The sequence below is a fragment of the Perognathus longimembris genome, chromosome 12 (genome assembly GCF_023159225.1).
Source record: "Perognathus longimembris pacificus isolate PPM17 chromosome 12, ASM2315922v1, whole genome shotgun sequence".
Taxonomy (NCBI): Eukaryota; Metazoa; Chordata; class Mammalia; order Rodentia; family Heteromyidae; genus Perognathus; species Perognathus longimembris.
This window is the reverse complement of record NC_063172.1, coordinates 8,243,809-8,264,417: the sequence shown is the minus strand read 5'-3', so window position 1 is coordinate 8,264,417 and position 20,609 is coordinate 8,243,809. Positions and strand designations below refer to the sequence as shown.

Below are 20,609 nucleotides of genomic sequence, written 5' to 3'. Positions count from 1 at the left end.
TCATGGAAATAGGAATTTAGGAGCTAATACATTCCAGGTGCTGTACTATCATCTTGATACCCTAATTCTATTCTTCTGGATTTTTTTTTCTTTTTTTTTTTTTTTTTTTTTTTTTGTTGGTTGTGGGGCTTGAACTCTGGGCCTGGGAGCTGTCCCTGAGCTCTTCAGCTCTAGGCTGGCACTCTACCACTTGAGCCATAGCACCACTTCCCTATCCTTCTAATTCTTTTTTTTTCTACTTTTTTTTTTGTCTGTCTCTCCTTTGCACAGAATTGGCTTTTCCCTTGTCTTCCAATTGTCATCCTGGAAGTCTTATCTTCCAGCTCTCCTCACGTTTGTTCTATTTTTTTTTCTTTTTTTCTAGTAATACTTTTATCCAGACAATGGAATTGGGAAAGACCCCAATTTCTCTCAGGCAGAAGTTAAAAGCTCTTTTGTTAGGACAAGGGTCTTTTTGAAAGAGATAAGTTGGAAGGTCACAATGACTCTTTTCCAGCTCATACTTCATTAAGTGGTCTTTATTAGCAATTGATTCATTAAAAATCACGACTTGATTCAAGCAGCTAATGGCCATTTACTGCAATGGACAGGAGAGGCCTTTCAGGGAAATTTCATGGTGCTAAGTAGCAAAGGGTGGCTAGAGCAACAAGCACCATTACCTGCTGTCCGTGGTAGAAAACAGCGAGGAGGAACATGGCCATCAGCAACAGAGATGCTTCCTTGGTTCCCAGGAAATCTCTGTGGGAAGAAGAAAGGCAAACAGTGACACAGTGACTTATAACCATGGGGCACTTCCAGGACACTTCCAGGACGATACTAGGGCTCTGGAAGGAGAGGGAAGAAGTGTCTTTTGAGTACCTGCTCTCTGCTGGGGTTGACATGTCTGCCCAGTCAGAAGCCAAGTGGCTTCAAAGTGTATGTCCCAACGAAAGAAGTTCTAGATCTAGCCTCTAGACAATGTATTCACAGGAATAACAATGTCTTCCGTTTGCAGGGCACTTTTGGTAGATTTTAAAGAGCTCTTATACAGTCTCATCACAAAAACCCACTCTTCCTCCTTGTTTTAGAAATTATTTTGCTTGATGAGACAGTATGCAATGCTTACTATGTGAAGGATTTTATTCTCAGTGCTTTCCTGACTCAAGTCTTACATCCATCAATGAGTTGGACCCTGCTTTAGCTCTTGCGTTAGTTTAAAAAATATATTCATTCCATGACTTGAGGAATGACACCATGTCCACTTTCATTCTTATTGTCTTAGCCAAGGCTTTATTTCTCTGGAGTCGTTCTTCCAAGAGTAAACCTCTAACACTCGATCCACAATCCTTGTGGCTTAAAATGTGGGGAGTCATTGACTGAGACTTTCCTGGGCGCTTTAGAGACTAAGATGAAAAGTTACTAGTAATGTTATATTTAAACCTGGGGATAACTTTCAGCCATGAGAGGAATTCAGAAGGCCAGAAATGAAGTACGCCAGACTCAAAGAAACATGGACTCTATGGTTCCCCTCCTAGGGAACAGTTAGTACATGTCTAGGATATCCTAGCAGATCACAGTAGCTCAAGAGCCATGCCTGTATGAACACATAAGATGAGCCTAAGCGAAATGAACTTCAAGTTATAAAAAAAAAATTGTTTTTTATCGTTGTTGTAGTTACTTTCAACATGCCGTGTGAAACTGTGCCCTTCTTTTGTTTCTTCTTTTTCCATATTCCCTTCATGTGGTTTTGCCCCTGCTATCACAGTAACTAATTTTAATACCCTGGCTATTGTATATATGTGTACTGGAATTAGGAAAGGGAAAGGGAACACCAAAATCGAGAGACAAAGGATAAAAAGACAAACTAATGCAACAGGAATGCTTACAAAACTTTATGGTGTAAACCAACTGTACAGCTCATGGGGGATGGGGAGAGGGAAAGGGGAAGGAAATATGACAATAAAGTGCTGCCTTGGCAGGATTTCATGGACTAAAGAAGAGGAAACCCTAAAGAAAAACATTCAAGCTGAAACACGTCTAGGTTAAGTTCAGAGCCCATGCTACTTTTCCCTGGCTTCTCCATGCCAGACAATCCTACCTCCTCCATTCCCCGGTGTGCTCAAGTCAAAAACAGAAAGAAAACGTGGGCTCTGTCCTCACTAACCCATCAGCCCACAGCCAAGTCCTGTCCCCTCTGACACCCAAATATCACCGCACTGCACCCACTTCTCTTCACATCCGCCTCTATTTCTCGACTACGTCAGCCATGATCTCCCACATCCTCCTCACGTTGCCTCCTACAATCTCCTGCTTACAATTTACTTCTTTCAGTGATTTTTTAAATCACCGAAACTCTATTACATCAATCCCTTGTTAGTGGTCTTCCAACCATAAACACAGATAAAGTAGGAGCTCAGTCCGAAGTAACCCTGATGTGGCCCAAAGACACAAGGGAACCATCGTAGATAGGATGCAAGGTCTAGAAGGAAGCACAGAGTGGGTTCCAATCTGGCTCCTAGCAGGTGCTGCACCGAACTCAGGGAAATGGGGCATGGGGCCAGCTGCTAACTCTAAGCTTTCATTTGAATCGTTGCTGATAAAAACAAAAAAGCAAACCCTTCTCAGCTCCATCTGAGCCAGGCCCAGTCCAGCACATCAGGACTGGCCAGGCAGCAAGGAGTGGCAATTTCCATTCCTGTGAGGAAATAGAGAACATGTAGAGAGTAAGAGGGCCAATGAAGTGCGGAGGCTGGAGTCAGATTCGGATCTGTGAGTTCCTAGTTCAATCTGCTTTTCCTTGGAGATAAGATGCTAATAATAGATCTCATCATTAAATTTCTTATCAATAGCTCCAGAGAAGCTCATAATTATTAAGTATCTGTGGTTGCCACACATATGCCAAGGGGGGGGGGGAAACATTGTCTCTGCCCTCCAAGGTGTCCAATAGGAGAAAGAAGGAAATAGAGGTAATTTTATAATATGATGAACGCTATGGACGGAAACCTCCCTGTTGCCATGGGAATAATTGAAATGAAGACGTTTAGAGGAGACTTGCAGGATGAGGCAGTTCCCGAAGAAGAAGCTGGAATGGGTTCTGTAGGAATAACCTGTGTATCTTGGTTACCTCACTGGTTTACAAGTCTCCAGCACAGTCAATGCCATCAACCGTGCTTGAGATCGCATGAAGACTCAGCTTTCTCTTTAGAGCAAGGCTACATCTTGGTGGGGTTCACAACGAGTGTCCAAGTAAGGAGACTTGGACTGCTACCTACGCGTTGCCATCTGTGCATTTAAGGGGTGGAGGATCCTTGGTTCCTTCCTTTATGCACCATTGCGTTTGTTCTGAAGGCAGAGGTACATTTCCAAGACCATTCTTTCCTATCACTTACTTCTCTAGCTTTGGAAATGGATGGACCTCGAGGAAGATGGTTAAATACGTGAACTTTGAACTCACGTAGAACAAGGTTTCTGTCTCCACTGTCCTACTCATCAGTTCCTCGACCTTGAATGAGTTGCTTAATATCTCTGTGTGTTCATCTGTGTATGACTCTAATAACCCCCATAGCTGGGAGGATTAAATGGACAATGAGGACAATGAATGCACTTGGCATATTGTCTTACTTGTGATGGTGTTGTTAAAACATATAACCAGTTCACATTGCTTCGATTGGATGGGAGCTATCCTATGCTTAGCTCCTCCCTGGAATCCATTCTTCTGGCCCTAACTACTGCTTTGCCAGGAACTTTTAATATCATCTTCTTTGTGATGCAGGAAATTGATTTTAAGGCTTGCAATTTATCATTGGAAGTACATTTTCAAGAGAAAACACAAATACTCCTTGGATCATTTTCAAAGCAGTGATTGGCCAAAAATAGACAGTTGACTAGACTATAATCAGAATGAAAGTATAAGAAAATTGTGAGCAATTTTTGAGGGTTCAGCTATATTCCAGATGAAAAAGCATAGCCAGAGTAGGGACTACAGAATTTGCAAAGTTATTCGGCCAGGTTAAAACACATCAAAAAGAATTTTGATTTGCAATTCCCTTCAACTTATGATTTCTGATGAGTTTCCAAAGAGACCTACACAGCTGAAATCTATGTTGTACTATAATGGTGTATTTAACAGTAGGTACCAGGAACTTAAGAACAAGAATATTTTGAACTGATTTATTTATGTTAAAGAATCACCGAGGTAATATTACCATTTAAAAAATACATTGGATACTTGTTTGGCCTTGAATTCCTAATGGAAGTGTCTAGCAGGAATTCAGTGTCTTAGTTCTGAATTTGTAGACCTATCCAGAGCTCACAGCAAAGGTTATAGCATGTCTATGTCCTCCATATGGGTGGAGGGAGGTTATATAATGTTGAATGAATGCAATTTTGGCTTTTACCCAATATGTGGGTTATAGCCCATCCATTTGTTTCTCATATCTACTGTGACATTTCATGTGGATGAATGGAATAGTCAGAACTGGCTTTCTGTTTTGTGGTGTTGTGTGCAAAAAAGAACTACTGAGACACGTGGATAAAAATTAAGAATTTCGAGGGACTGGGCATGATGGTATATACCTGTAATCCCAGGTACTTGGCAGGTAGAGATTAGATGAATCATGTTTTGAGGCCACTCTAGGAAAAAAGTTAGCAGGTCTCATTTCAACAAACAAAAAATGGGCATGGTGGCACATGCCTCAAATCCCAGGTAAGTGGGAAGAATAGCTGAGCAAATCCCATCTGGGATAAACCTAGGCAAAAAGCTCAAGACTTTATCTGAAAAAAAAAACAAACACCCAGCCTGAAGCAAAAGGATGGCCTACCAAGAGAAAGCCTTATATTTAAACTCTACCATGGAAGAGAGGGTAGAGAAAGGAGGGAGAGGGAGAGAGTGAGTACGAGCTGGAGAGGGAGAGAGCAAGTGAGAGAAGCAAGAAAGTGAAAGAGTGAGTTAGAGAAAGAGAGAGAGAGAATTTCAAAATAGTGTCAGCAGGGTGTTAAGTCAGGCACAGAACCCTCTGCGTGCAAACGAGGGATCCAACATCCCAATTCAAATAAGAGGAAATCTGTTCTTGTACCACATGGCTTCTAGATCCTGCCAGCACCAAATTTATTTGGTTTCACTAAATGATTTGTTCATGTGTGGCTTTCTCTTGACATTCTCTGTTCCAACTGACTCTCACTTGTGAGAGCTTCATCTGGCAGCACATTTTTCTATGTCTGAAATGACTTCAATATTACCGCTACTGACATCATCTTCTTCTAATCATGGTTTTGGTAACCATGGCTTACTTGTAGCCTGGAGACCTCTGAGAATGTATGCTGTTCAGCCTCCAGATGCCAGAGGAGGAGAAAAGGAAGGGGGAAGGATGGATATTTGAATATGGAAGTAACAGACAGAGGTGGTGCTCCTACTTCCTAACAAAAGATGTGTGGTAGATCTTGAGTAATTTATTTGAATTAAATGAAACGTCCTTAATGTTCTTCTGGAAGAGAAGCAAAATCATAAATTTATCATGACCACTTCCAAAGTTCAGCATGGAGCCATCGCTTACAAAACGGGGTAGTTATTGCTAGAGGGAGAAGAGCTCTTGGTAAAAATCCAGTGTTGCTTTCCTAGATTAACAGTGCAATGCCCGAAGAGTAAAAGCAAGAACTGGAACTTGTTTGTAGGTTTTCTGACTTCTAGTATAGTCTATTGACTATATTTCAAGAAATCCACAGGTAGTACAGAAATAGTATCTCCTGATTATGTGTTAGGATTTACAGCAAATAAAGACTGTGAGAGGCCGAGCAGAGTCAGAATACGGAGCAACCTAGGAAGCTCAGCCAAATGGAGTCATTAGTTGTGAAGCATAGCACTTAAGTCCAAGATCAAGTTGTGCTTACAGGATAGGGAGAAGATGGTGAAGGAGATAGTGACATAAAGCTGTAGGTGTTTCGGATGATAGTTAGCTTATTGTGAATCAATAGCGCTGTAGGATTCCCAGGGTGCTAGTGTATGTGCTCATTTAGTACTTCTTTCCACAAACATTTAATTGGACACTTCCTGCCAACCTACTGTATGTGCCAGAAATAGGAACGTGGTTACTGATCTTTGCCCTTACAATATTATTCCTTCCTTAAGAATATAGGTCCTCCCTGCTCTCACGGTAGAGGGAGACATAGAACTTTATGGCTCGAACATAGAAAGGTGAGTGCAATGACAAGAATTTATTTACACGGATTAGGAAATGTAGAGTGATGACAGAATTTTTTCAAGGCGATTGTTCTTGAACTGGGTCTTCAAAATGATTGGTTGGTTTTGGAAGATAGGGATATCAGGCAGAAAGTCATTTAAGAAACAGTATGTGATTTCCTGTGGCTCTAGTACAGGCCATAAAAGGAGTTTTAGGAGACAAGATTGAAGAAGCCAGCCTGGGCCAAAAGAAAGAGAGCTTGAGGATCCTTAGCGAACCAGTCGAATTTTTAGCTTCTCCGAGGCAATAGGGAGCCCCTGAAAAGTTTTAGGAGGCATATGGACTGAGTAGGTTTCGAGATACAAAAATAAGCACTGAGAAGCAAAAATAAATACTGGGATAATAGAAGACTAAATTCCTGAATTGAGGATTTGTAGGGATACCAGCATTCGTGGCATAGAAAAGTCCTATCTAATGACAAATGTTGGCATTCATCCACCGCTTGTCTATGCCAGTCCTTGTGCTAAATTTCTGTAATCAAATTCAAACCATTTACACTCTTACAGCATGGGACCTATTCTAATTCCCACTTGACTGATGAGAGAAGATAAATCCTCCTAAGTTAATTTGATCAAGATCATACATCTGGTTAAGGGAAGAACTGAGATTTGGTTCTAGGCTGCCTAACTCCTAACATGTGCTCCTATGCAAGGTGAGAGATTTACCTCCTCTGGGATGTGAGGAAGGCAGTGATGGAGAAGACAGTGGGAATGAGGTCTCGCTCCTGTCTGGGACCAGCCTTCTCTATGAGTCAGGGAGTTGGCAAAATGATGCGACTACAAGACCCCGTCTGAAGTATTTGAGACCATCCCAATGGAGAAGTCGCCAGACTGCCTGCCCCAGCTTCATTGCGATCTTCACGTTTTATATTTTAGATGCTTTCTCACGTTACAACCAGGAGTAAGCTACAGAGATCTCCCCCAACTAGTGTGAGCTCCTAAAGCCCAGGTAAAAGCTCATCGGCCAGTGCTTGTCCAGTGGATACACAGTGACTTGGGTTGTTCGGTAACCACCCCAGACTGTGCCTGGTACTGGCATACAGTAGAAGAGGCTGACTGAATGCCTTCATTTCTTATTAGGTCAATGCTGTGGGCCACAGGGAATGAGACAACACACGACTAATCAATGACTGGCCACGGGTATGGAAAAGCCAAAGGAGTAGATCATGAGCATCAATGCATTTGGGATGATCTTTCCCTTTACAACATTTACTTAAAATTTAATTACCAAATTTTCCTGAAGCTTTCAAATCTCAATTCAAAACTAAACTTTTTAAAAGAGGAAAGATGGAGAATGTACCTATATTAAGTATCTACTATTTAACAGACACATTAAGGCCCAAACATTGTTCTGGGGCAATAGTATAAACTGAATTATGCGAACAGTGAAGAGAAAACTGAGGAGATATCTTTGAAAAGCAGGTAAGAGGAGCTCAAATTGGTCAGTAATACACGTAAAGATGCAAGTTCCTCATACTCAGGGACCTGTACATGGAAATAGCGAGATAAAATGTCCTCCTGTAAATTCAGTAGGATTTGAAAAGTCTACGAATGGTGTAGGCAAGATGAGCAGTTTCAGAAAACATTGTTTCAATCATGCTGGAGAGCAATTTGGCAATATGATATTTTCTAAAGTAGCAGGGATGCGACCCTTACAATCCAGAAAAAGCGCTTTTACCTGATGCCTCAGGACACATGCATGGTGGTGTTTACTGAAGTGTTGTTTTTTTTAATGATAAGGAAAACTCATAACAGACCAAATGTCTATTAACAGGTCCCATGACAAAATATGTTTGTATGTTCATACAGTGGGTAAAATGAATTAAATTTATAGACAGCAGATTTTACACAGATTTAAAAAATAGCAATATTTTTTGACAAAAAGCAATATTTTACTTTATAGAGATAGACATAGCCAAATATATATTAAAATCCATAGATGGAAAGGATATATATTAAGTGTAATAGGAATTGCCCTTAGGAGAAAGAGAGGAGATTAAGGTTGAGAAGAGAATCTGAACAATTTATGAAATATTTTATTCTTCTGCAAATGCAAAAGTAAAGATGAATAACTTTTAGTATTGCTTATTTCCAGGGATTGGTTCCTAGAGGTTTACACATTTTTTTCTGAGCTATCTTGGATTTTTATGGCCATTTCTTTTTCACTGCAGGCTACTTATTCTGACCTTGGCCAGACTTGTGTGTTCCCTACCCCTGGACCCAGTCAGTCTAGCAAAGGTTTATAGTGGGTTCCTCTTAATATTTCCTTGGTGAGGTCTTATTTCTTGTTTCTCAGGCTATGGAATAGGACAAATGACTTCACCAACAAGTGTATCCAGAGACTGAATTGTGTCAGAGTAGAGAGAGGGAGCCAGAAGACATAGTTCTCTGTCTTCCTCTGTTCCTAGATGTTTCTCCCACTCTACCTTGGAAGTTGTCCAAAGATACTTCATTTGGTTGACTGAGTGGCTCTTCCAAGGTCCTGGCTGAGTTGAGTCACAGTTTCTGCTGCTAGCTTGCATGCATCACCTTCTTACTCTTCTTACTTCCTCCCTTTCTCACTAGCTTGCACTGCCTTGGGTTAAATTAGCACTTTAACTTAGCTTTGTGCTCTTTTCTCCAAGAAATCTATGCTAAGACATTACTTTTCATAATTTCTCGTATTTCAGAAGTAACCCAATAAAAGAAGTGCTCAATCTACAGTGACTGCTGTTATGAATATTGCTGATAGCTCCATTGAAATTAGTTACAGCGAGTCTTGAACTATAACTGTTGAATAAATCTCAAATTATTAAGTTGAAAGAAATCTGACTTACTATTTAAATACTATTTAAAAATAGTCCAAATGTTAAATAATCAGTTAATCTATTTAAAATTCATATAAATGGTACAAACTGAAAAGTAGGGATTTTGCCTAGACTTATAAGCTAGACAATGCCCACGTTGAGATGTAACTCACTATCCAGTCAGTTGCAGGTTTTAATAACCCTGCCTCCCTCATTCCTCCGGTGGCTCCATTTCCCATGAAAAAGCCCAGCACTTTGTGAACGTGCAATGATGGTGAACACTCACTCTCCGCTGTGGTTCAAGTTGTCGTAACGCAGAAAGAGCCCTGCGTAGATGGTCTCCGTCAGCAGGGCATAGATGGCGATCATGATCAGCAGGACAGCCAGCTTCAGGACAGAGTTAAGTCGGAGGAACACGGCACAGGTCACCATAGCCAACACCCCCGTGAAGACAAAGTACTGCAAACAGAGAACGAAGGTGGTTAGATTCTGCAGGAACCTCAGGGCTCCCTCCCCCAGCCACTCATCTGGCAAGACTCCCTGGACAGATAGATGTGTGCTGAACGTTTTCCCTTAGAGGTCGCTGCTCCACTCAGATGAGCGGATCCCACAGGCTCCTTCATTTTCCTACCCCCGGTCCCACGTCTCCCTTTCCTATGAATGACATCACAATTCACATCATCACACAAAGTAGAAACCTCACTTGGGTTTACGTTGCATTCTGCCTACATTCCAGAGGCCGGCTGTGCTACGACTGTTGTGTCTACTTCCTTAACAGAGCTCCTATCTAGTGAATTTCTTCCTTCTGGCCTCTTTGTCTTAGTTCCCAGGGACAGTTCTGGAGCAGTTTCTTTGCAGCTGGACTAGTTAGTTGTTAGGCCCCAAGCCCTCATCCAGCACATATGGACATTCTCTACATGTCACTCCTTAGGTGAAATCACGTCATTGCTCTCCAGCCCCTCATATTGTTGTTCCTTTGAGTGTCAGAACTCACAGGCTACTGTATACCCAGCAATCCTCTCCAGACCTCCTCAAGCTCTCAGCCACATGACTGAGCCTTCTTCCTCGGACAAATGTCAGCACGGATGTGCTTCTCCTGAGAAGCCTTTCTGAGCATCTTTACATGCTTCTGGGTCCTGCCTCATTCCTCTAGATCACCCCGGAGAGACCAGAGTGACTTCTGTTACCCAGTGCCTGAAGGAATGTTTCTAGAGACAAACCTGAATCACCCAGGGGCTGGAAACCTGAAGAAGCCTCCCAGTCTCGCTCTGCCCAGCTAGATTCCAGCCTTTGACATGAAGGCCCTCAGTCTGCTGCCCATACAGAAATATCCCAATATATTCTTCTTGGTGATGGGTTGAGATTGTGATTATCCAGTGGGTACAAAAGCTAAAACTCACATGTGGTAGCAATGCTTAATGATCTTAATATGGCTCAACGCATTTTCTCTTGTGTTATTCAGAACATGTGGCTAGAAGGAAATCACTAACTCCCATTCATAGATTAAAAAGGGGAGGCACATCTGGCTTAAGCAAATTGTTCAAGATCTTGGGGGCTGGACAGTAGTAACATCTAGGCCGTCTGGATGTGGCCAGTTTGGGTGCGTGGGACTCTGGTGACAATATGGCTGCATTGGTAATCTCCACGCTGAACTGATGACTGAAGGCATATTTATGACTTCTGATGCCACATTGACTCATTCATTCAATTTCCCCACTAATATTGATGTAAACAAAGGTAGACAGCGCCTTGACCAAGTTCTGACTCAGAAGTAAGATTCTGTGGTTTCTGTGGTACAGAGGATAGATGTGGATTGGGTAGAGACCCTGTGCTCCATGAGCCTGTGTCTGGCACACACTTTCCTTTCATCTTTTACTAATAAAATATTCTGTATGCAGCTGTATATGAAGTGACCAGGCAAAAGTAAGAATTTATGTTTTCTTTCCCATCCAGAGAAAACTGTCAAGGCTGCATTTTAGTAAGGGCCGAAGGCAAAGGGAAGACCTAACGATCCCCTTTGATTGTCGCGTGTATAACCAAAGTATGGACCAGGTGCCGTCAGTGCCACGAGTCGTGTACTTGATCAAAACCTGATCTAGTGACTGTGCCTTCGGAGTTTATGGCGGGGGGCGGGGCGGGAGGAAGAAGAGAGACTAATAGTTTGCACTTAAAAAAATCAAATAAGCATTTTATTTTGAGTGTCTATCACAACCAAAGCATGTGGTAGACCACTGGAACTTCCAAGGGAAATGAGAGATAGTACAAGCCTAGAGAAAATGCTGGTCAAAAAATATGAAGCAACATGAAAATGTCAACAGTAATATGCAGTGGAAAGCCCTTTGCCAGCAATGTGACCAGTAGAAGGGGAGACAGAGGACATTTTGTGGGGAGGTGTGTCTAGAGATGACTGACCAGAAATTTGAAGGACAGAGAGGATTTCACACACACCAACAGAAAATGGGAAGGACATACAAGCACAGATGTAGATGTATTAAGGAGAAAGATGTCAAGAGAACAAATTCAAGTGAGACTAGGGAACCATGCAAAACTCAGGGCAGAAGCCAATAACAGGCCAATAAACAGTTTATATACAGTCATCCTCTTTTTCTACCAAGACTCCTGAAGGAATAATAGGCAAATGTTATTTGATTTGCCTCACAGATCGTTGGATCTTTCCTTTTTTTTTGTCATCTTAACTAATCTGGTAGTGTTTTCTGCCATCCTGGCTCGACATCCTCCGTCCTTGGAAGAAAATTGTTTTGATGCCTTGGGTGAGTCATCGAAGCTTCTACTTTAATGTGTGGGGTCAAACCTATGGCAGTGCTGAAACCCAGGATGCTTCGAAGACAAGGAGTTGCACAATGCCAGGAGCATCTCTCCTTGTCGTTTGTGCTTCGAGTGAATAGTGAGGGTGGATCTAGAAAGTGGGAAGAGAACAGGAGGCTGTAGAAATGCATGGCTCCTGGCTCCATAAAGCCCTGTGTGTGGAAACTTCTCTTTCTATGGGCATGGGCCCATCAGTTACTTGTTTCCTATAACTTGGTAAGATACTAGACCTGAGGTTACTATGGTGTTTCTGTTGGGCAGCAAATAGATTCTGTATTCCTCTATGTTACCTTGGAAGGAGGTGTGGTTTGGAGTTGTACAACTTTGCATTGCTACAGGCATGGAAGAAACCATCCAAACAGAACATAAAAACAAAGACAGAGGACCCAAAGAGTAAAATGTAGTGACTACCACGTTTAATGTGGCGGGCACTCAAACTCTTTCTTCCTATAGTATGCTGAGAACCACTCCGTGATGCCAACCCAAGAAGCCAGAGATGAAGGTGCTTGGGGCTTCTGCTTCCCCCAGAGGGACTGCAAGGCATACTCTGCCATGTGACCCAGGACCTCACACTGAACACATCCTATTTGAATATTAACATACATTGTCTTGGAAATTTCTGTTCCTAATTAGGAGAAAGAGGTTAAAGACAGTTCAGGAGATAAGGATGATCTATGGAGAGAAGATCACCAGTGGCTAGAGGCGTGAGGCAGATGTGGTTTGTATGTTAGCGGAACTCTAGATAAAGCTAGATGGGGCTCTATGCTCTTATGCTTATGCATGAGGGGCAGATGTAATAATTTCAATATGAACACTTACTTGTCATGTATTCCATGCAAAGGTCCTCTACAAATGACTTCATATGCCTCATCTTATTAAGACTAGGCAATAGTCTACGGCATTAGATTCCAAGATTAGGCCCTCCTCCTCCTCCTCCTCCTCCTCCTCCTCCTCCTCCTCCTCCTCCTCCTCCTCCTCCTCCTCCTTCTCCTCCTTCTCCTCTCCTTCTCCTCTTCTCTGTCTCTTCCTCCTCCCCTTCCTCTTCCTCTTCTCCTTCCTCCTCTTCTTCTCCTCCTCCTCCTCTCCTCCTCCTCTTCTTCTCCTTCTCCTCTTCTTCCCTTCCTCCCCCTCCCCTCCTCCTCCTCCTTCTTCTCTGTCTCTTCCTCCTCCCCCTCCTCTTTCCTTCTCCTTCTCCTCCTCCTCCTTCTCCTTCTCCTCCTCCTCCTCCTCCTCCTCCTCCTCCTCCTCCTCCTCTTCTTCTCCTTCTCCTCTTCTTCCCTTCCTCTGCCCCTTCTCATTCTCCTCCTCTTCTCCCTCCTCCTCCTCCTTCTGCTTCTCTCTCCTCCTCCTTCTCTTCTCCTTTCTTTTTCTATTATGGTATTGGTTTTTGAACCTAGACTCTCACATATGCTAGGCTAGCACTCAACAACTTGAACTATACCTCCAGAGCTTTTGGTAAAACTATCATATTTATTTTTGTTATTTTTAGATAGTGTCCTCATATTTTCTCCCAAGGACTGGCCTAGATGGAATGCTTGTGACATTTGCTACCTGTGCAGCTAGAATAATAGACATGTGCCACCGTATCTAGCTCATTAGTTGAGACTCAGTTGGGATAAGGTCTCATGAACTTTCTACCTAGGTTGACCTTGAACACCAGCCTCCCAATTGATCTGCCTCCAGAGCGTCTGGGAATATAGGAATGAACCACATCTAGCCTTTCTACCTACTCTACAGTAGAAGGAAGTACAGAGAACAACTTTCAGTTTCTAAACACTCAGCTTTCCTTTTCTCAAATGATATACTGGACTTGGAAATCAGAGATAAAGCAATTTTTTTTCTAAGTTGGAAAGAACAATGACATCCCATGACTTGATTACGGGTTAAAAGAACAATATCTCATGATACAGATATGACTTAATCATTTTTTCATACTATTGATGCACTTACGAATTCACTATTGTTAATTGAGGATCTACTATGCACTGGAAATTGTACCAAGATGGAAAGCACAACACTGATATTAGGATATTGTCATAAATTGCCTTTGCAATATGTGTACACTTTCTTCTTAGAAGAAAATTTCACACAGTGATAACCAAAGGAGTCATGCAGACTGGAAGTTCTATGACCATTTGGTTGCTGTCTAGATCCCACGGTACCATAAGAAAGAAACCAAAGAGATAATTTCTAAAAGGACTGTGGAGTTCAAAGATAACCCAAATATTTATCGACTCATTATAACCTGACTCCTAGCAATCACAGGTCTTGGAGCAAGCAGCGCACTAAACTATGTGCACGCATGTGTAAGATGAGGCTGCTTTTGTGGTGAACACAGAGCAGGCTCCTCCTGGGCTCAACACACCTTGAAAGACTTGCAATGTTTCTTCTGCTTAGCTTGTGGGGATAAATATTATTTCTAGCCTTGTGTCTCCCAGACACTGAGTTTCAAGTGATTGTTTTCCTAGCATCAATTTGTTTTCTTGCAGATTTGCAACAATTGGACCTTTGGTCTTTCCTTTCTGGTAGTATGATCTACAGACTCAAGCCCCTTTGGCTCCCTGGATTCTCAGATGATGATTTCTAAATGAAAACGTCATTTGGGAAGTCCTTTGGGAGCCTTCATTTGGAATACTGGGTCCCCTTCCAGAGGTGGTGTGAAAATCCTTATAAAGCAACAATGGAGCTCAGGCAACCCCAGGGCCCACTTCACTTGCTTCCTGACTCTTGGGTCCCTGGCTTTCATTGCTAGACACATTGACTTCCCACTGGGCTTCTGAGAGCCATATCCAGGTGAAAGAGAACAGAGGTTCCTTTCCAGTGTGACAAACAGATGTTTAAGCCCAGAAACAAAGCTATATGTGGTGGGCTAGAAAAGGGTCTGTCAAGGGAGGAAGTTGTAGTAGCTGGTGGGTTTATCTGTGGCCACAGTGATCTAACCCCTGAACAAGATGGCACCCTAGCTATGGAAGAAAATGTTAAAATATGAAACTAGTACTTATTTGATCTCACTTTAATTTTATTCCTCTTTTTGAGTATGTTTATTTATAATATATATTGGTAGTGTATGCTTGGAATTATATTATTGGAAATAATAATTAAATAGTGGCTTATTTTTTTTTTGTGTACCAGATGTGACCCTAAGTGATTTAAGTAATTCTCTTAACATTTGCAACAATTCAATAGTGGATTTATAAATAATGAACTGGAGGCATAGACACAAAGCTGTGTAATCAAAATTATCCACTGCTTTAGGACTGGCAAATCCATAAGTGCTTTGTCCTGAGATTAGAGTCTCAGGTATGGGGCCAAGGGTACCCAATGCTGGTTAGAGAGCGTGAGGACTAGATTGATAGTCAAGTCCCTCTGCTTCATTACAGCTGCATGCTACGAACTAGGCACTTGCCAGCTCATCCAGGCAGGCAACATGAAAAACATTTTATTTAGCTCCATAACAGGCATTCATTTTCCCAGTTTACAGATGAGGAAACTGAGTTTCAGGAGAGTAAGAATGGGCTTAGTTGGAAATAAAATCTGTCTTTTCCTAGCTCTGACCATCCATGTCTTGGCCTACTTACTTTCATCTCGAATTAGGACATTCTCCATGCCCTCTGAACCAAGGAGTTAGCAGGAAGCTGGTGCCCCACAGAGTCTTCTACATTTGAGAAGGAAGTCTCAGTCAAGTGGTCTGTGCCACCTGACTGTATACCCCTAGGAAGGGTCTAAGTCCTCCTCCAGGGACTGGGGGACAAGAACAAGGTAGAAATGCCTTGAATATAGTACTAGGTCATGATAAGTCAGTCAGAAGGAGAAGGAAGGAAGGACAGAAAGGTACGAGGAAGAAAAGAAGTCAGGCAGGAATGGAGCTGAATGCCCTGAGCAAGTTACTTTCTAAGCCCTAGTTTCAGCTGTTATAATGTGGAGGTAGTCCTGCTTCATACATCTAGAAGATTTAATAATGCTTTTCACTTCAAGCAGGTGTTCTATACATATAGGCAAAGGGAGGGGAGACTTAGTCCTCCTTTCAAAATCTCCTCAGACCAATTCTCAGGCCTAGGAGAGATTACAGGTTTATTTCTCCTTTCAGATGATGGGGATCTTTCTGATGTGGCAGTCTTTAGAGAAGGAACGTGTCTATCTCGACTCCTAAGTGCACTGGGACCTGTCAATCATTCTTCCTGATCCAAAAACATCTACTCAATATAAGACCCCAAAGACCCTTAGATAGCTCAGTGGTTCTCAAGCTGAAAGAAGGTCAGAAATGTCTTGTGATGACAGGTAAGGTCTCCTGACCCACCTAGCGGGGCACTAGGCACTCTTCCCACAACTTTTGATTTGTTTGGTTATGATTTTTCAGCCTTGGTTCCTTTCCACTTTCCTTCCTTCCTTTCCTTTCCTTTCCTTTCCTTTCCTTTCCTTTCCTTTCCTTTCCTTTCCTTTCCTTTCCCTTTCCTTTCCTTTCCTTTCCTTTTCCTTTCCTTTCCTTTTCCTTTCCTTTCCTTCTTCCTTTCCTTTCCTTTCCTTTCTTTCCTTTCCTTTCCTTTCTTCCTTTCCTTTCCTTTCCTCTTTCCTTTCCTTTCCTCTCTTTCCTTTCCTTTCCTTTCCTTTCCTTCCTTTCCTTTCCTTTCCTTTCCTTCCTTTCCTTTCCTTTCCTTTCCTTTCCTTTCCTTTCTCCTTTCCTTTTTCCTTTCCTTTCCTTTCCTTCCTTTCCTTTCCTTCTTCTTGTTTTAATACAGCAAATACTGCTTCAGCAAACAACTTTGCCTGACAATAAAGAATCTATTACATTCTGCTGTAGGACTTTGCAGGCTCTCTAGGAGTATTTTCCCTAGTTGAGGAGGAAGAAATAAGGGAATGAGATATAGAAAAAGAAGAGGAGAAAGAAGGAAAGTAAAAGGGAAAAGGCAGATATGGGGAAGAGGCAGAAGAAGGAGCTGGAGAGAATGGGAAAGGAAACATATGTAAGAGGAAATGTATGCAAGGGGAAAAGGAAAGGCAGAAAAAGGGAGGAAAAAGAAGAAGAAGGAAAAAACAGAAGAAGGCAAATGGCTTCTGGGGCATTCCTGTGGCCCTTCAGCCAGTCCTGTACATTGGACTAGAGGAGTTATCTATGTTCATCTCTCATGAAGGGGAGCTTGTAAATAAATACCTCTGGGTAGGAGCAGATATCTGTAAACACAGCTGAGGAATTGAAAGTCAGGTTCTTCAAGGGTATCGACTTGTCAAAATCACACCACAGCTGCGGATTGAAAAAAAAAAAGAACAACAACAAAAACAAAAAGACACAGGAACAACAAAGTCAGTGTGAGTGCTGGAAATGGAGCAGTGTGCTGTCAGCTGCGAGGCTTCAACAGAAGCCTCGGGTAGACAAGCTCTAGGGGAGGTCTCAACTTCAGAATAGAGGTGCCAGCTCTGATTGCCTCTTTTATTTAAAATAACAAGTGCTGGTTCAGAAAAGGCTTTTGTAAGCGAGTCACGAAACCAGCCTAGGACTGCTGTGTTCACGCCGTTGCTCAGGGTCACTGAAGTGCATTGTGGGACTCAGAAGAGACAGCTTGATGTTGGGAGAAGAGGTTTAGGGCAAGCTCACAGCCTGTCTCTAGATCAACAGTTGGGAGGAGTGCGGAATCGAATGGGCCACGTTTTTCCAGAAAGACATTTAGCACCAGATGGGACACTTCCTGGGACAGATGTTGCTGCTGGAGATTACTTGATACTCAGAGGAGAAAAAAAAAAGTCTACCATGGGCTGAATGCCTCCTCTGTGCCAGACACTGTACCTTGGGATGTAGCTATGATTTTAATCCCCATTTTACAACTGGAAAATAGGAAACTCCGAGAAGTAAAGTAACTTGTCCAGGATCACCGAGCTGGTGACTGTAGGAGCTGAGATTTCAACACCGGTCTATCTGACTCCAAAGTCTCTAATCTTCCTGCCATACCTCTCTGGTGCAGTCACCCTGTCCGAGAGCCACTGACTTATCTTCCCAAACCCTGAGAACGAGGAATATCTGCCTCCTGGTGAAGATGTAAGATCGTGTCCACCACTCCCCAGCCTGAGACCAGGAATCCTGCATCCTCCATTGCACTCGCCATGATGGGTAAAACGTTCCTGAGATGGTGAGCTTGGTGAGGTGATGGTTTTCCTTTTTCTTTATGTCATTTACTCCTTCCCTACAAGAACAGCCACTGAGCTGACTCTCTGAGTGAGGTATCCTGTCTCTAATTTGGACAGTGAATTGTAGCTAGTGTAGGTTTCCAGACCATAGGTCCAAAATCGTGGAAGTTTTCTGCTTTGTTGACTGGATATTCAAGGATAGTCCCTCACAATGATGGATTCAATCACAAGACAATGCCTCAACTAGCCTGCCTTAGCATGCATGCCAAGAGCTGAAGACCTGGAATCAGAGCAAACATCTCCAAAATCTCACTACCCGAGTCACAGACAATACAGTTTGTATACATATAGAAAACACCTATCACTACTATAATGCAATTCCAGAGAGAACACAAAATCAACAGTATGGATCACCAAGTGAAAAACATGAAGAGTATGATGGCAGGAGGAATTTCATCTGGGCTCCTTGTGTCACATCAAATACAAATCCTTAGAGAATCACAGGCAAGATACTCATCCTTCCTGAAATTCAGTTTCCCTCCCCCATCGCATGGGGACAATAATACCTACCTGTTGTGCACCGTAGGTGCTTAGGAAATGGCAGCTATTTCATTCCCATTTCCCCATGGCCATCTCCCCTCTCCCAGTGATACATTTTAGCACATCAGAATGAGCATGGGGCATGGAGTCAGACAGATCTTATTAGCAAGTTATTTCATGTCTCTGAGCCTCAGTTTCCTCAGCCATAAAGTGGGGATAAGTGAGACTTACCTCACGGGATGTATGTGAGGATTAAGTACAAAAAATGCACTAATATCTCTTAGTGCATGGCACATAGCAGGTTGATGTTGGCACCCAAAAACTAAAGAGTAAATCTTGTTTTCTGTTATAATTGATTGGTAACTGATCACACAGAATGGGGTGGTGGTAGGGGAGCTGTTGGAGCAAATAATCTCCCCTTCTGGGGAAGACCATTTTCTAACAGTAACAATCACACAGCTCTGACAGCAGCCACAGTTTTTCACTTGGTCCCTAGGCTTGGGGCTGAACTGGCACACTGAGGTAAGATATCAAGGAAAGGCCATGCAAGCAGCTGTAGGACCCATAAACGCTTACTTCCCGATTTCCCACTAGACACCAGAGGGCTGAAGGGGTTGAGATGCTTACGATATTAAGGACAGCACCCAGGAAATTAATCAGGATGGATGCAAAGATGATGATGTTCCGGGCCAAGTAGGTTTCGTTAATCCAACAGCAAGTTTTCCGAAGGATGAGGGGCAGACACTTATAATCCTCAGCTGTGGTGATGAGGACCAGAGCTGAATGCAGCATAATCAGGATGGAAAACTGGATGGTCATAGGCATCACTCTGCAGAAAACACAGAAAATAGGGTCAGGAGGTAGCAATCATTGAACACCACTTGCTGCTGAGAAGCCCTGGAAGTCATGATCATAATATCAATGTCCCCTCCCCCGCCATTCCAATGCACCAGAGAACTCTTCTCAAGTTCTGCTTGACTGGGGAAAGGGCTATTAACAGGAGCTACACATGGATTTATTGCATCTATCTCCAGAATTCTCTACTGTGACACTCTGCAAGGAATGTGGAAATATTTGATTTGGTTTATTGTGCCTAGTCATTTTCCCTCCCCTTCTTCTTTGATCATTTCCTATTCTTACCAGGAAGCTGCTATTCATGAGCTTTTGACTTAATTATGGATATCATAAAGGTGATATGCAGAGGGGTTACAGTTTCATAAGTCAGGTACATTCCTTGGGCTGGGAAATGTGGCTCAGTGGCTTGCCTAGCATGCATGAAGCCCTGGGTTCGATTCCTCAGTACCACATAAACAGAAAACACCGCAAATGGCGTCGAGGCTCAAGTTGTAGAGTGCTAGCCTTGAGCACAGAGAGGCCCAGGAACAGTTCCCAGGCCCTGAGTTCAAGCCCAAGAACAACAACAAAAAAAGAGTACATTTCTTTTTGGACAATGTCACCCCTTCCCTCTCTCTCTTGAAGTTTTCCCCCTCCCATCCTCACCCACAAGTTGCGTAGTTTATTGTCAACATAGTGTCCAGTGACTAATACTGCTGCATTTGTTCGCGCTTTGTCCCACCAATTCTGTGTCTCCCACTTACCCTCCCAAAGACCGATAAATGAACAAACAGGACAAAAAGAAAAGAAAACAAAAATGAAAAAACAAACTTCTTTCCATTTCCTGGAGTTCCTTTCAATAAATACATACTATTTTGTATGACCAAATGTCCATAGGCATTGTGCCTTTCTGTTTTAACTATATCGTAATAGCAATTTTATCCTACTACCTTGGCTATGGGAAGAGTCATGTACCCCTCCCACTTTCAGGTGAGTTTATAAACTCTCCCTCCGTCAGCTCTGACACCAAGAGCTGGGTCTGACACTGGGTCCAAGTCTCTCAGTTGGGTTGGTGATTATAATGGTTTGCATGAGCTGTAGTATATGCCAGTTGAGATATGGATGAAGAACTAACTCGTTTCTGTCCAGAGCTTCACCAGCCATCCCGAGTCTACCGAGAGAGCTTCGAGCTTTCTCAAAGCTCCATCCCACGGAAGTGTGTGTGTCTGTTAAACAACTCTGCGGGTGTCAAGATGTTTCCAGCATTTTAGGGATCTGAAACTCCATCTCTG

At 42.7% G+C, this 20,609-nt stretch overlaps 1 protein-coding gene across 3 annotated transcripts in view; it reads right to left on the bottom strand.

The window, feature by feature from the left end:
- Window positions 1-20,609, bottom strand: part of Adcy8 (adenylate cyclase 8) — a 178,358-nt gene that overhangs the window by 27,283 nt on the left and 130,466 nt on the right. For 2 of the 3 annotated variants that reach the window (XM_048358470.1, XM_048358472.1), the window contains 4 exons: window positions 19,111-19,312; window positions 16,976-17,065; window positions 9,287-9,459; window positions 660-738 (listed from right to left, as the gene is read on the bottom strand). In XM_048358470.1, coding sequence (XP_048214427.1) covers window positions 660-738; window positions 9,287-9,459; window positions 16,976-17,065; window positions 19,111-19,312 — 544 coding nt within the window. The remainder of the gene's footprint in view (window positions 1-659; window positions 739-9,286; window positions 9,460-16,975; window positions 17,066-19,110; window positions 19,313-20,609) is intronic. The other variant, XM_048358471.1, reaches the window with a different exon arrangement.